The sequence below is a fragment of the Hemiscyllium ocellatum genome, chromosome 32 (assembly GCF_020745735.1).
Source record: "Hemiscyllium ocellatum isolate sHemOce1 chromosome 32, sHemOce1.pat.X.cur, whole genome shotgun sequence".
Lineage (NCBI taxonomy): Eukaryota > Metazoa > Chordata > Chondrichthyes > Orectolobiformes > Hemiscylliidae > Hemiscyllium > Hemiscyllium ocellatum.
The window spans coordinates 17,338,898-17,354,292 of NC_083432.1; the positions used below are offsets into that span (position 1 = coordinate 17,338,898).

At 41.1% G+C, this 15,395-nt stretch overlaps 1 protein-coding gene across 1 annotated transcript in view; it reads right to left on the minus strand.

The window, feature by feature from the left end:
- Positions 1 to 211: 211 nt before the first annotated feature.
- The window catches only part of LOC132830749 (leucine-rich repeat-containing protein 37B-like), a 36,690-nt gene continuing 21,506 nt past the window's right edge, over positions 212 to 15,395 (minus strand). The window contains exons 3-6 of the mRNA XM_060848586.1: positions 10,982 to 11,053; positions 8,628 to 8,699; positions 2,809 to 2,889; positions 212 to 287 (exon numbers count right to left, since the gene is read on the minus strand). Coding sequence (XP_060704569.1) covers positions 212 to 287; positions 2,809 to 2,889; positions 8,628 to 8,699; positions 10,982 to 11,053 — 301 coding nt within the window. The remainder of the gene's footprint in view (positions 288 to 2,808; positions 2,890 to 8,627; positions 8,700 to 10,981; positions 11,054 to 15,395) is intronic.

Consider the following 15,395-nt stretch of genomic DNA (forward strand, 5'->3'; position numbering starts at 1 on the left):
ACAGAAAATAATTGTGAAAATGTCTAAACATTTTCCAAGATCGAGTTTATTTAAAAAGTGGATTTAAGGCATGACATCTGTAAACTGAATTACGGTATGGCATTGCAAATCTGTCCATAGTAGCTGTAACATAGAGTTAGGTGATATGTATACATTATAGATATTGTTTTAACAGTCTCGCCAATCACAGCTTTTCCAAAATTCTGGATACTCACAGGTACTGCATTGAGGGCAATTTATCAAATGCATCATTCTGTATTATTTCTAATGGATTGGATTTTAAATTCCTGTTAAACACAGAGAAAAAGATTAAAGGAATCATATCAGAAAAAGTTCTAGAAACGTTTTTAGATCATTTGCTCCCACCTGATACAGTAAATTTTCAAAATACATATTTTTAATATGACATTCAGGACAATGTGGCTCAAATAAAAATTGGATTACTTACAGTGTGGAAACAGGCCCTTCGGCCCAACAAGTCCACACCGACCCACTGAAGCGCAACCCACCCATACCCCTACATATACCCCTTACCTAACACTACAGGCAATTTAGCATGGCCAATTCACCTGACCCGCACATCTTTGTGACTGTGGGAGGAAACCGGAGCACCCGGAGGAAACCCACGCAGACACGGGGAGAATGTGCAAACTCCACAGTCAGTCGCCTGAGGCGGGAATTGAACCCAGGTCCCTGGCGCTGTGAGGTAGCAGTGCTAACCACTGTGCCACCGTGCTGCCCAAAAAAGTAACCAAGGAAAAGCCTGAATTTTGTCAACAACAAATATTGCAACATGAACGGCATGCAACTTCCACAATATCTTTTTGCCTTTTCCCATGTGACTCTAAATAAAATTCAAAGTGCCAGTGGTGTGCATGCAAAACACATCTGATTCAATGGTTGGTGAAATCTATTAACTGGCAAAAGCAAAACAGGTTAGGCAGCATCTAAGGAGCAAGAGAGGCAATGTTTCAGGCTCAACCCTTCAAAAACATTGACTCTCTTACTCCTCAGATGTTGCCTGACCTTTATCAACTCTGACTTCTCCAGCACCTGGTGTCCTCACCATCTCCTAAATCTACTAATTGACGATGCTGCAATTACAGACAGACTATTAAAGAGTCTGCTGGTCAAACATTCTGCATTATAGTCACAACTTTCCTGCCCAACTACACCACCATTAGCATTATACTTAATACGAGCACTAAGATGGCATTAGTCTTTTTCAAAATTAAATTTCAGTCACAGTCACATTACGTTATTCGTGTGTGCACCAATATCATTCACTGTTGATTATGGCTTAGTCAGACAGTTGAAATCACTATCATGCCTGGTGGTTGGCAGTAGAGATATTTCCTTTATTATGGAAAAACAATGCAGTATTTCTGCATTCTCTCCTTTTTGAATGTTCATATTAGTCTGGTAGTATTGCACTTGCTATTCTATGGAAAATGAATTTGCAGACTTGGCTAAGTTAAAGAAATGTTGTAGCAAATTCAAAGCCAATAAGAACTCTTATCAACCAATACAGTGAGACAGATACAAAAATGGGTAGTACTGACACTGACATTCCCTACCATACTCAGGCCACCAGAGTCTAATTCACAGCTCCATGCTTTAAATCTCACCCTATGTCCTTTCCCCCTCACCATCTTATGATCCTTCAATCCCCCAAACCAACTGTCTAACCAGTGGCAATCACAAGATTTCATTCTCCTACCTCTCTTTTCTTAATTCAACTTGGACAGCCACTAACGTTATACACAACTACACTAAACTGACACGGTGCACTCCTCCAAACAATTGAGAACCAGGTGCACTAGAATCTCATGCATCACTGACTTTATCTTGATGGGAAGGTTTTATTGAATTATTTTTTCACATTAATGAGTATAAATGACATGCAAATGTGTTACAAATATGAAGCCACCATAGGCCAGCATAATTTTCAATAAACCACAAACAACATATTGACTTTATCGCTGCTCTGCCTAATTAAATCACACCCCATTGTCAAGCTTTCCATTCTTGTAGGCTAAGTAAACATCCAGTAAAAAGTGAGGTCTGCAGATGCTGGAGATCAGAGCCGAAAATGCGTTGCCAGTTAAAGCACAGCAGGTTAGGCAGCATCCAAGGAACAGGAAATTCGACAGGAATGGCTCTGACCCGAAACGTCGAATTTCCTGTTCCTTGGATGCTGCCTAACCTGCTGTGCTTTAACCGGCAACGCATTTTCGGCTAAGTAAACATCCACCCAAAGATGTTGGAAATAGTGAAAGCATCTGTGGAAAAATAAACAGAGTTATTGTTTTAGTTCGACAGTCTCTATTGCCCTGAAATGTTAATTAAGTATCTTTCCCCGCTGAGAAAGGGAGACTGGTGGTGTTGCTATAATGTCATTGAATAAGTAACCCAGAAACCTATGTTCAAGCTCTGTGTGCACAGTTTCAAATCCCACTATGAAGCTGGGGGAGTTTTAAGTAAATTAAGAAAAACCTGACATTTGAAGATATTCTCAGCAATGGTGACCATGAAACTATCATTATTACATCTCTAGTTGACTAATTTCCTTTAGTAACATTAATCATTGTTCTTCATCTGATTTGGCCCACACATGACTCCAAATGTAAAGATTCACTTTTAATTGCTCTTTGAAATGGCCTAACAAACCATTCACTTAAGGAGCAATTAGGGATGGGCAATAAATGGCAAATAGCATTAATGGATAAAGAAAATAAAGAAACCACCAGATATATGGAGTATTTTTAACATTGGAGAAATAGTTTAACTGGTTAGTATTACACTTACAATTGTCTAAAGAAACGTAATCCATGCCAGGATTTGAATGTTCCATCAAGTAGCATTGATACCTTATTGTCAGAAAGATCGCTGTGCAATAGATCACAAAAAATTACAAGAACTTCAATTCCTTGAGTATTATAACATTTTGATTCATATTGATAGTTTATACTAAAAATTCACAAAGATAAGCAAAGGTATAAATACAATACTTTTAAATATGTTCTCTCAAAACTGAAGCACCCAGTTTAATCACTTTGCAGTTTGGTTCGTATTATTTGACGAATGTTCCTTCTGTTGTCAGAAACAGACCCCATTTATTAGATACCTGGGGGTCCATGACATGTCTTGAATTCCTATTTAGGGCAGACCAGTGTGGAGAGTACCTGTTGCACATCTCAACAAGATAGAACTGAACAGGATGTGGAAAGGTAAAGGTGAAAATGATCATTTAGGGATGAATGACAGAATACCCTCGTTCCTCATCAGACTCATCTTGTTGTTGGGTAGGCTGCCTGCTTGGATTATGCCAGCAGAACAGGGCTGCCTTTTAGCCACTTCCGCTCAACAATTATATTTGAATGAGATCAAACGCCTCAAAATGACTCTGGTCTCTTTGTGGAAAGAATGGACATATTATTGGCACACTTGACTAGGCACCATCTTGGAAATTAAATTTGAACATAGAGAGGCTACAAGGTATTAAAATGGAAAACCTCTCTTCAAATTGATAGTTGGCCATACTGATAAGGCAGAATAAAGGAATTATACTCTGCATCTAAAATGCAGATTTGACCTGGACACCCAATGTGTGGCAATGCAGATGGAACTGATGTTCTCTTTCAATGAATGTAAAAAACGCCACTCAAATACATTTAAAAATGTACATCCTGTAAACTCTAAAGCGTGTCTAAACAGTTGCTCATACATGTCTCCAGTTAGTTGGGGTTCAAAGCAGGCAGAAACACAAACTAATTACTTAGCCAATCAACTGCATTTTTCCACCAACAATTTTCCCAGAATCTCAGAACTGCCATGTCAGAAATGCCAATGCAGGGAAGGGGGTTACACAGTAGGAGGTCAGCATGACTTGAACATTCAAGGCTTCTAAACTTTAGGGCAACAAATAAAAAGGCTGATGCCTTCCAGGTTCACTGTCTTTTACTACATAAAGAGCTCCTGGATACTTATGACTCAGATAAAGCTGAGAAAAACATAATGCTCCCTTCAGGCTTATTGCGCCAACATTGCACTGTCTCCTCTCCTATTGCATGCCAATCGGTAGCATACTCATTGCTGACACATTGGAGGCTGCATGCATGCTTCTGAAGGGGTAGTGTGAGGGAACAGATTCTCACCATCTATTCTATTTAGCCAGCTCATAATATGGGCGGCACGGTGGCACAGTGGTTAGCACTGCTGCCTCACAGCGCCTGTAGACCCGGGTTCAATTCCCGACTCAGGCGACTGACTGTGTGGAGTTTGCACGTTCTCCCCGTGTCTGCGTGGGTTTCCTCCGGGTGCTCCGGTTTCCTCCCACAGTCACAAAGATGTGCGGGGCAGGTGAATTAGCCATGCTAAATTGCCCGTAGTGTTAGGTAAGGGGTAAATGTAGGGGTATGGGTGGGTTGCGCTTCGGCGGGTCGGTGTGGACTTGTTGGGCCGAAGGGCCTGTTTCCACACTGTAAATCTAATCTAAATCTAATCTAATCTAATCTAATCTAATTTTGAAAACATTTATCAAATTTCTCTCAGGCCTCTTCTCTCAAAAGAAGAACAGTCCCAAATTCTTCAATCTATCTATACAACTGAAGTTCCTAATTGCCATAACCATTCTTGAAAATCACATTTATATTCACACCTTTCCTATAATGTCACATTCAAAAATGTCTACAATACTCTAGTTCAGACCTGTACTCTCAACATAGTGTCTTATAGTGTGATGAACTCTCTTATCCAAATGTTCCCCATAGACTGCTGATCCATTTTATTTCCCAACAGCAGATCCAGTGATGCCTCCTTCCCAGTTGTGAGATGATGTGAGAACATAATGATCAAATAAATGTTCTTGAACACATTTCAGAAATTGTCTCTTCTTCCCCATTCATCCAACATAATCCCAATCAATAAAAGATGCACAGAGGTTGGTTCTAGAGGGAAAAGTGGAAGAGGAGTTGGCCAAGGGATAGTTAGATAATGAATCAAACAAAGTGGTGTGAGAATGGTTTAAGATGGGTGAAACAGGAACTCCTGGCAACAGTAGTAGCAGTAGACAAGACCTAAGTATGTTGCACATCGCTAAAATTTTCCAGCAGATTTGTTGGTTTATGTCACTCTTTGGAAAATAGCCCCAGTCATGAAATGTCTTTTTTGCTTCGATGACAATGTATTCTTTAATCAGTGCTGCCTTCCATTTCCCTGTTGTCCTTCTGTAACTTATTCTAAACACATGATATTCTTGTACATTATGCCCTTAGTTTTCATAACTTTAAACCCACATTTCCTTTACTGTTGCTACATGGTATTCCCACGCAGGTATCTAAAATAGAACAGCTCTCTGGTATTCTCCAGAAGTTTTACTTTATGCACCTTATTCTTCTTTTCTATGTTTTATGCTAGTACCAATTCACTACCAATTTAGCTTAAACTCTCCCCAACCATACCAGTGAATCTCCTCAGGAACAATGGGTCCCAGGCCCACTGAGGTGCAGCCTATTCTGCTTGAATCGGTAGCTCCTGACCAAAGCTGGCATCAATGCTCGAAGAATTTGAAGCCTTCCCTCCTATACAATGCTTCAAGCTATACATTAAACCTCCCTATCTTTCTATTTCTATTCTGACTAGCACACGGTATAGGGAAACTCCATTAATCCTCAATGTCTTACTTGTTGCATTCCTTCCCAGCTGCTGAAAATCTGACAACAGGATGTTAATCCCTGCCCAGTCTATGGAGGAGAACTGATTCATTCCTGATGAAGGGTACTGCCTGAAACATCGATTTTCCTGTTCCTTGGATGCTGCCTGACCTGTTGCATTTTTCCAGCACCAATCTAATCTTGACCCTGCACAGTCTATGCCTATCCATGGTACCAAAATATAACACAACTTCTGGCTCACTCTCTTCCCTTTGCAGAATATTCTACAGACTGTTGTGGTTCTGTTCGCCGAGCTGGGAGTTTTTGTTGCAAACGATTCGTCCCCTTTCTAGGTGACATCCTCAGTGCTTGGGAGCCCCCTGTGAAGTGTTTCTGTGATGTTTCCTCTGGCATTTATAGTGGCTTGTCTCTGCCGTTTCCGGATGTCAGTTGCTGTCTGCTGCAGTGGCCGAATATTGGGTCCAGGTCGATATGTTTGTTGTTAGAATCAGTAGATGAGTGCCATGCCTCTAGGAATTCCCTGGCTTTTCTCTGTTTGGCTTGCCTTACAATAGTAGTGTTATCCCAGTCAAATTCATGCCTTTCTCTGCTGGTAGAATGATGGTCATACTGGACAAAGCAGACTACATCCAAAAGGCATAACAACTACTTGCAGATACCAACACCTACCAAAAGAGGGAGTCTGACCCCACACCACAGCTCACCAATAGGATAAACAACACACTGAGGAATCTACAAAAAAAACGGACAGATAACCAGGTCTGACCTACAAAGAATGAAACCGGAAAGCAATAACACCCCCAGATTCTATGGACTACCAATGCCAGAGACCCGGGTTCAATTCCCACCTCAGGCGACTGACTGTGTGGAGTTTGCACGTTCTTCCCCTGTCTGCGTGGGTTTCCTCCAGTTTCCTCCCACAGTCTAAAGATGTGCGGGTCAGGTGAATTGGCATGCTAAATTGCCCGTAGTGTTAGGTAAGGGGTAAATGTAGGGGTATGGGTGGGTTGCGCTTCAGTGGGTCGGTGTGGACTTGTTGGGCCGAAGGGCCTGTTTCCACACTGTAAGTAATCTAATCTAATCTCATCTAAAGTACACAAACCAGACATCCCACTCAGACCCATAGTATCACTACCAGGGACACCATCACACAAACTGGCTAAAGAGCTACAGCATAAACTGAAACACCTGATCAGTGGATCCAGACACTCTATACCGTCAACACAAGAATTCTTGGACATCATCAGAAATATACACATAGACAAGGAAGAAACCATGGTCTCATTCGATGTAACGGCACTGTTCACCTCTATCAACAAAAGTCTAGCCAGAGAAACAATATCCAACCTGCTGGACATACATAACAGACAACAGGACGTTGAACCTATTAATAAAGACGGCATACTTAAACTACTGGACCTGTGCCTCACAACACACTTCACATTCAACAACCAGATATATGAACAAATCAACGGAACACCCACGAGCTCACCGATCTCTGGATTCATAGCAGAAGCAGTAATGCAAAGGTTAGAACAAACAGTCTTACCACAAATACAACCCAAACTCTGGGTCAGATATATGTGGACGACACCTTTGTAATCATTAAAAACACACACTGGATCATCAACGCCACACTCACAGGAATCCGATTCACGAGAGAGGAAGAAAAGGGCAACCAGCTCCCATTCCTAGATGTGATGGTACAGAGAACACTGAACGGAGAATTCGGCACAAAGGTATACAGAAAAGCCACACACACAGACCAAGTCCTGAACTATAAAAGCAACCACCCCAACACACACAAACGAAGTTACATCAGGACACTATTCAAAAGGGCCACAACACACTGCAGTACACCAGAACTGCAAAAAGAGGAAGAAGAACACCTATACAAGGTATTCACCAAAAACGGATACCCGCGCAATTTCATCAACACATGCCTAAGGGAAAGACAACGGAACGAAGACATGCCGCAACCCAAAGGACTAGCCACACTACCATACATCAGGAGCATTTCCGAACTGACAGCCAGACTGCTGCGACCACTAGGACTCATAACAGCACACAAACCAACAGCCACTCTAAGTCAACAACTCACCAGGACAAAGGACCCGATACCCAGCATGAGCAAAACCAACGTAGTGTACAAAATCCCATGCAAGGATTGCACAAAACACTACATAGGACAAACAGGAAGACAGCTAACAATCCACATCCACGAACACCAACTAGCCACGAAACAACACGACCAGCTATCCTTAGTAGCCACACACACAGATGACAAACAACATGAATTCGACTGGGACAACACTGCTATTATAGGGCAAGCCAAACAGAGAATAGCCAGGGAATTCCTAGAGGCATGGCACTCATTCACTGATTCTATCAACAAACATATCGACCTGGACCCAATATACCGGCCACTGCAGCAGACAGCAACTGACAACCGCAGAGACAAGCCACTATAAATGTCGGAGGAAACATCACGGAAGCGCTTCACAGGAGGCTCCCAAGCACTGAGGATGTCACCTAGAAAGGGGGCGAAACGTTTGCAACAAAAACTCCCAGCTCAGCGAACAGAACCACAACAACGAGCACCCGAGGTACAAATTTTCTCCCAACCTTGAACATTCTACAGACTCTCTCTGATGTCCTTTACCATGGCATGTAGGAACAATACAACATCCAGGGCTCAATTCCTGTCAGTTTCTTGAGTCTGAGTGTCAAATGACAACTAAAAGTTCAATTGTCTGGCAACTATTCTAGACCACTGTATGTGGTCTTCCCCACAAGTGAAAACATTCTCTCAGTGCAATCCTGTACAATTTTAAAGATCACTATTTAGCCACTCTGTCAGCCCTTCTGTCCCCCCAAAAGATCTAATCTGTTCATTCTTTCCTGATACTGCACAAGATTCTTAGATATTTTCAAATTAATACCATAACTCACAGAATTTCCAGGAAAGGTAAAGCCTGAAATGTATATCCTGCAATTTTCGAGATGACATTTTGAGAAAGATTTCTATATTGGAATAAAAACAAACAGATCAATAACACTGCACCTGAAAATGCAAAAATGTTCACCAAAAGTCAATGGACAGCAATTACATAGTTCTGTGATAAAGCTTGTGTTTGCTTTTCCTTTTACATGAAGCCGCTGGAATATTAAAAACATTTGCTATCAAACTTTTATCTCACTCAAGATACTTCAGAACATTCTAGATTGAAGAGCAATATTGTCCCATTGGATCAGACAAATGAAGCTAATAAGATCTCTGACATCATACAAAGTGGAATTGCAAATGTTGTAACTTGTGCCTTGTGGAGCTACCTAAACCTAACAGAATGAAAATCTGTATGATATTAATGCTCCAAAGAAGTATTTTCTCTCATGTCTCCTCTCCTTTTTTAACATGACAGAAAGAATATTCACTGGAAGTAACAACCAGTAACTGAAAAAATAATAGATACTGGGAAGCTGAACAGTGGGGTACTATCATGAACAGTGACATGAATGAATGGAATAATATGGGGAATGGAATAACATCGGGAAGAAAGGAATTTATTCACCATTAAATTCTTGGTATATACCATGGAAGGGAAAAAATGACTTGCATTTATTTAATGCTTTTCAAAATCACCAAATGGTTCAAAGTAGTTCACAACTAATAAAATTAGAAGAGTAGCCACAGTTGTAATGTAGGAAACATGGCAGTCAATTTATGTTCAGCAACTTCCCAGAAATAGAAAGTGATGAAAGTGATGATGACCAGATAATTTATTTTTGTGATGTTGATTGGAGAATAAATATTAGTAAAGATACCAGAGATAACTTCATTCTACTTCTTCAAAACAATGCCACAGGATCTCTTACTTTCACTCAAGTAGTTGATGGGGCCTCAGTTCAACATTTTATGTAAAAGACGATATGTCTGACAATGCACTGCTCACTCAGTTCTGCACTTAAGTATCAGCCTTGATATTTGTGCCTGGAATCTTGTGATTCAGGAATAAGCGTGCTACTAAATGAGCCACAGCTCAGAAACTCTTTTAACACTTCCAAATTCAGCAGAAGTGATACAATTTTCCCTCAAGAATTCAAATAGAAAGGAAGTTTATGGTATGCAGGATATTCAACAGTCAAGGATGGGATCATGTTCTGAGACTGGACTGAAATATAGGGCTAGATATTACATGAACCCGCCAGATATGTTTCAGATTGTGAGCATGTAAAATACCTCAGGTGGTATGCCCACTACCTTCTCAATCACACCTGAGATTAATAATATAACATGCACCATAACATAACAGGCCACTTTATAAATTTACATGAACCAAGGTGGGAAGTAAAGGGAGCATCTCATTCAGGGGATGCCCTGTATGAACTGGGGACATCCACCCCCAAGATGCCACCTCACCTACTTATCCATCTCGCATTCATGACAGAACAAGCCTTTCCATCTCCTCTCCCTCTTGCATGGGCTCTAGATTCCCTTCCAATACTAAATGGGAAACAGTGGCTTAGTGATAATGTCACTAGACTAGAAATGTAGAATGCAGACTCATATTTTTGGGACATGGGTTTAAAATCCACCATGCCAAATGATGAAATCTGAACTCAAATTTTAAAAAAAGTTAGGAATTAAAAGCTAGCCTGATGGTAAATGTTAATTTTTGCAAATATAAATGATCTTGGTCTCTGATATCCTTTAGGGGAGAAAATCAACCATCTTTTCCTGGTTTTGCCTTGATACGACTCTGGATGGGTAACAAATGATGCTCTGGTCCGCGATGTCCACATCCCACGAATAAATGAAGAACCCGGAATTACATTTTTGGGGCAGTCATCATCCTCTTTGGGCCTCTTCGTGTCGCCCTGAAAGCTGATGGAGTTGCGAGGCAATCAGATAGGATAGCAGCTTGGAGGATTGATTCCTGCCTGTGCGAGGGTCAGAAATCCCACAATTCGGCAATGTAGCCAGCCTGCAACATTATTTCAATTGTGTGGCAGGCTTTTTTCTAGTCAATTAGCTCATTGCTGACTTTCATTCTGGGAGAAAGGGAAAGCCATTTACCCCTGCCAATTTCCTAACTAACAGTTGAGAAAGTATCAAAGAACTGACATCAGAATTCTTGAAGCAATCACTGAGTAGTTAACAGAAAATGCTTAGCTGTTTCAGAACATTTATTCATTAGTTTTACATTTGGCCTCTTCAACTTGAATAATACTTACAATTAACAAAATGGAAAGTTTGAAATAAGTAATTTAAACTCATTTGTTTAAAAGTTAACAACTATACTTACAATTTCTTTACCAAGATGAGCCCTTCAAATGAATCCTTCTGTAGTGTGTCAAGTTGATTTCCATGCAGATCTCTAAAACAGTTTGTTCAATAATTAAAGTATCAATTTATGTAATGAAAGTCTCTTTGACCAATTCCTGAGCAGGATAATTTAAACAAATTATACAGGATGATAATTCTTGTGGTTGCTACATGCATAACTACAGTTTTAGCAAATTCATTGTTACCATTATTCTGAAAATGCCAAAGATTATGGCACAATGTCACATTGTGACAAATCTATCAAACAATACTTAATGACAATGGTTCTTTTTCAGATGGCAGCTGGTGACTAGTGGAGTTTCACTAGTGGGGTCAGTGTTGGCACCACAACTATCCATGTTATACGTTAATGATTTGGATGAAGGAAGTGATTTGTTGCTAAGTTTGCAGATGACACAAAAATAGACGGAGGGACAGATCATGTTGAAGAAGTAGGGACACTGCAGAAAGACATGGACAGACAAGAAAATTGGACAAAGAAGTGGCAGATATAATACAATGTGGGAAAGTGTATGGTTATGCGCTTGGTAGGAAAAATAAAGGCATAGACTATATTCATATGGGGGAAAGGCTCTGAAAATCTGAAATACTAAGGGACTTGGGAGTCCTTATTCAGGATTCTATTAATGTTAACATACAGATTCAATTGGCAATCAAAAAGGCAAAAGAAATGTTAGCATTCAATGCAATAGGGCTAGAATACAAAAGGATGTACAATTGAGGCTACATAAGGCTCTGGTTAGACTATATTTGGAATGTTATGAACAGAACTGGGATACAGTATTTGGGTCCGGCATAAAAGGATGGATGTGCTGGCCTTGTCAGGCATAATTATCCTTCATGAAGCCTTGGTGACTTGGCTTGATCATATTATGCATTACTAATGGCTCTGCTATTATAATAGGCTCTGACATTTTCCTAATAACAGACTATTTGGCCTACAGTTACCTGTTTTTGTCTCTTCCCTTTTTAAACGAAGGCAGTACATTGGCAGGTTCTCCGATCCTCTTGGACTTTTCCCGGATCTAACAATTCTTGGAAGATTAAAACCAGTGCATCCACTATCTCTGGAGTGACTGCTTTTAATATCCTAAGATCCACCCCATCAATTGCAGGGAAATTATTGATCTTTACTATTAGCTCCCAAGGCTTTTTTTCTCAAATGATGGCTTCTTTTCCCCTTTTGAACCTGCTGCTTTTCTATGTTTGTACACTCTGTCATTTCCTGATCGACTCTGGATATAATTATCCATATTACTGCCCCTTAACACTACAGGATTCCCTAACCTCCCTAATAATGATGGGAACCTCCTTAGTTCAAATAATTTGGATGGAGCAATTTTTGTTAGGGGTATCCTGGAAGGGTTCCTGATGTACTAGGCCGACTAGAGGAGAGGCCGTTTTGGATTTGGTGCTTGACAACAAACCATGCCAGGCATCAGATCTCTGGGTGGGAGAGCATTTCGGTGATGGTGATCTCTCTGATCTTTATTATACTTACGAAAAGGGATAGGAGCAGACATTATGGGAAAGTAGTTAATTGGGGGAGGGAGAATTACAATGCTATTAGGCAAGGAATTGGGGCACCTAAAATGAGAACAGATGTTCTCAGGGAAATACTTGGCAGAAATGTGGAGGTTGTTTAGGAAGCTGGATAGGTTTGTCCCACTGAGGCAAAGAAGCGATGGTAGGTTGAAAGAACCTTGGGTGACAGGGGATTCTTCCAGTCAAGAGGAAGAAGGAAGGTTACGTAACGTTGAGGAAGCAAGGATCAGACAGGGTTTAAGAGAGTTACAAGGTAGCCATGAAGGAACAAAGAACAAAGAAAATTATAGAACAGGAATAGGCTCTTCAGCCCTCTAAGCCTGCGCCAATTTGGATCCTCTATCTAAACCCGGCCCCTATTTTCTAAGGATCTGTATCCCTCTGCTCCCTACCCATTCATATGTCTGACTAGATATATCTTAAATTACACTATCATGCCTGTCTCTACCAGCTCTGCTGGCAACATGTTCCAAGCACCCACCACCCTCCGCATAAAGAACTTGCCATGCATATTGCCTTTAAACTTTTCCCCTCTCACCCAGAACCCATGACCCCAAGTAACTGAGTCCCCCGCTCTGGGAAAAAGCTTCTTGCTATCTACCCTGTCTATATCTGTTATGATTTGTAGATCTCAATCAATTTCCCCCCTCAATCTCCATCCTTCTAATGAAAATAATCCTATGCTACTCATAGTCGTTTCATAGCTGGTGCCTTCCATATCCTGGTGAACCTCCTCTGCACCATTTCCAAAGCATCCACATTCTTTTGGTAATGTGGTGACCAGAACTGAATGCAGTATTCCAAATGTGGCCGTAACAAAGTCCAGTACAACTGTAACATGACCTGCCAACTCTTGTACTCAATACCCCATCCGATGAAGAAAAATATGCCATCTGCTTTCTTGACCACCCTATCAACTGTGGGGAATCGGTTTAGCTCAGTTGACTGGATTGTTGGTTTAGAGAGCAATGGGATACCAACAGCGTGGGTTCAATTCCCATCACCCATTTGAGATTACCATGAAGGACTCTCCTCCTCAACCTTGTCCCTCACCTGAGGTCTGATGGCCCTAAGGTTAAATCTCTACCAGTCACTTCTCTCTAATGAGAGAGCAGCCCCTATGATCTGGTGACACAACAATAACCTGTGTTGCCACCGTCAGAGTATAGACCTGAACACCCAGATCTCTATGTACATCAATGTTCACAGCACTTCTCCACTTACCGTATAGTTTGCTGTAGAATTGGATCTTCCAAAATGCATCACCTCGCATTTGCCTGGATTGAACTTCATCCGCCATTTCTCTGCCCAACTCTCTAATCTATATTCTGCTGCATTCTGTGACAGTCCCTTCATGCTCTGCTACTCCACCAATCTTAGTGTTATCTACAAAGCTTGCTAGACCACCTATACCTTCCTCCAGATCATTTATATATATCACAAACAACATAGATCCCAACATGGATCTTTGTGGAACACCACTTGTCACAGTTCTCCATTTTGAGAAACTCCCTTCCACCACTACTCTGTCTCCTGCTGCCCAGCCAGCTCTCTATCCAGTACACCCTGGATCCCATGCAACTTCACTTTCTCCATCAGCCTACCATGGGGAACCTTAACAAATGTTTACTGAAGTCTATGGATATGACATATACAGCCCTTCCCTCGTCAATCAACTTTGTCACTTCTTCAAAGAATTTCATTAAATTGGTAAGACATGACCTTCCCTACACAAAACCATATTGCCTATCACTGATATAATACATTTGGAAGAAAATGGGTTTATCTCTCAGTATCTCCTCCAGCAGCTTCCCTACCAGTGAAGTCAGGCTCACCAGTCTGGAATTACCTGGAATGTCCCTGCTACCCTTTTTAAACAACAGGACAACATTAGCAATTCTCTAGTCTTTCAGAACCTCACCTGAGTTCAAGGATGCTGCAAAGATTTCTGTTAAAGACCCAGCTATTTCCTCTCTTGCTTCCCTCATAAATCGGAGATAGACCCCATCCGGACCTGGGGACTTGTCCACCTTAATGCCTTTTCCTCCCTCCTTATGCCGACTTGAAGAATGAAAGCTAAAATGGGGCATGAAAAAGCCTTAGAAGGTAGGATTAAGGAAAACCCTCCAATGTTCTCCACTTATGTAGGAACAAGAGGATGGCCAGAGTGAGGGTAGGGCCGATCAGAGACAGTGGAGGGAACTTGCACCTGGAGTCGGAAGAAGTAAGGGAGATCCTTAATGAATACTTTGCTTCAGTATTCACTATTGAGAGGGAACTTGACGCTTCTGAAGATAGTGTGAAACAGACTGATATGCTGGAATAGGATGATGTTAGAAAGGTGGTAGTGCTGAAAATTTTGAAAACCTTTAAGGATAGATATATCCCCTTGGCCAGAAGGGATATACCCTTGATTACTACAGGAAGAGATTGCTGCAGCTTTGGCGATGATTTTTACATCCTCACCGTCCACTGGAGTAGTGCCAGATAATTGGAGGGTGGCAAATGTTATTCCCTTGTTCAAGAAAGGGAATAAGGATAATCCTGGAAATTACAGACCAGTCATCATACATCTGTGGTGCGCAAATTACTGGAGTGGATTTTGAGAGACATGATTTATGATTACTTGGAAAAGCATAGTTTGATTAGAGATAGTCAGTATGCTTTGTGAGGGGCAGGTCATACCTCACAAACCTTACTGAATTCTTTGAGGATGTGACAAAACACATTGATGATGGTAGAGCACTGGATGTGATGTATATGGATTTTAGCAAGGCGTTTGATAATGTTCCCCGTGATGGGCTCATTCAGAAAGTAAGGAGGCATGC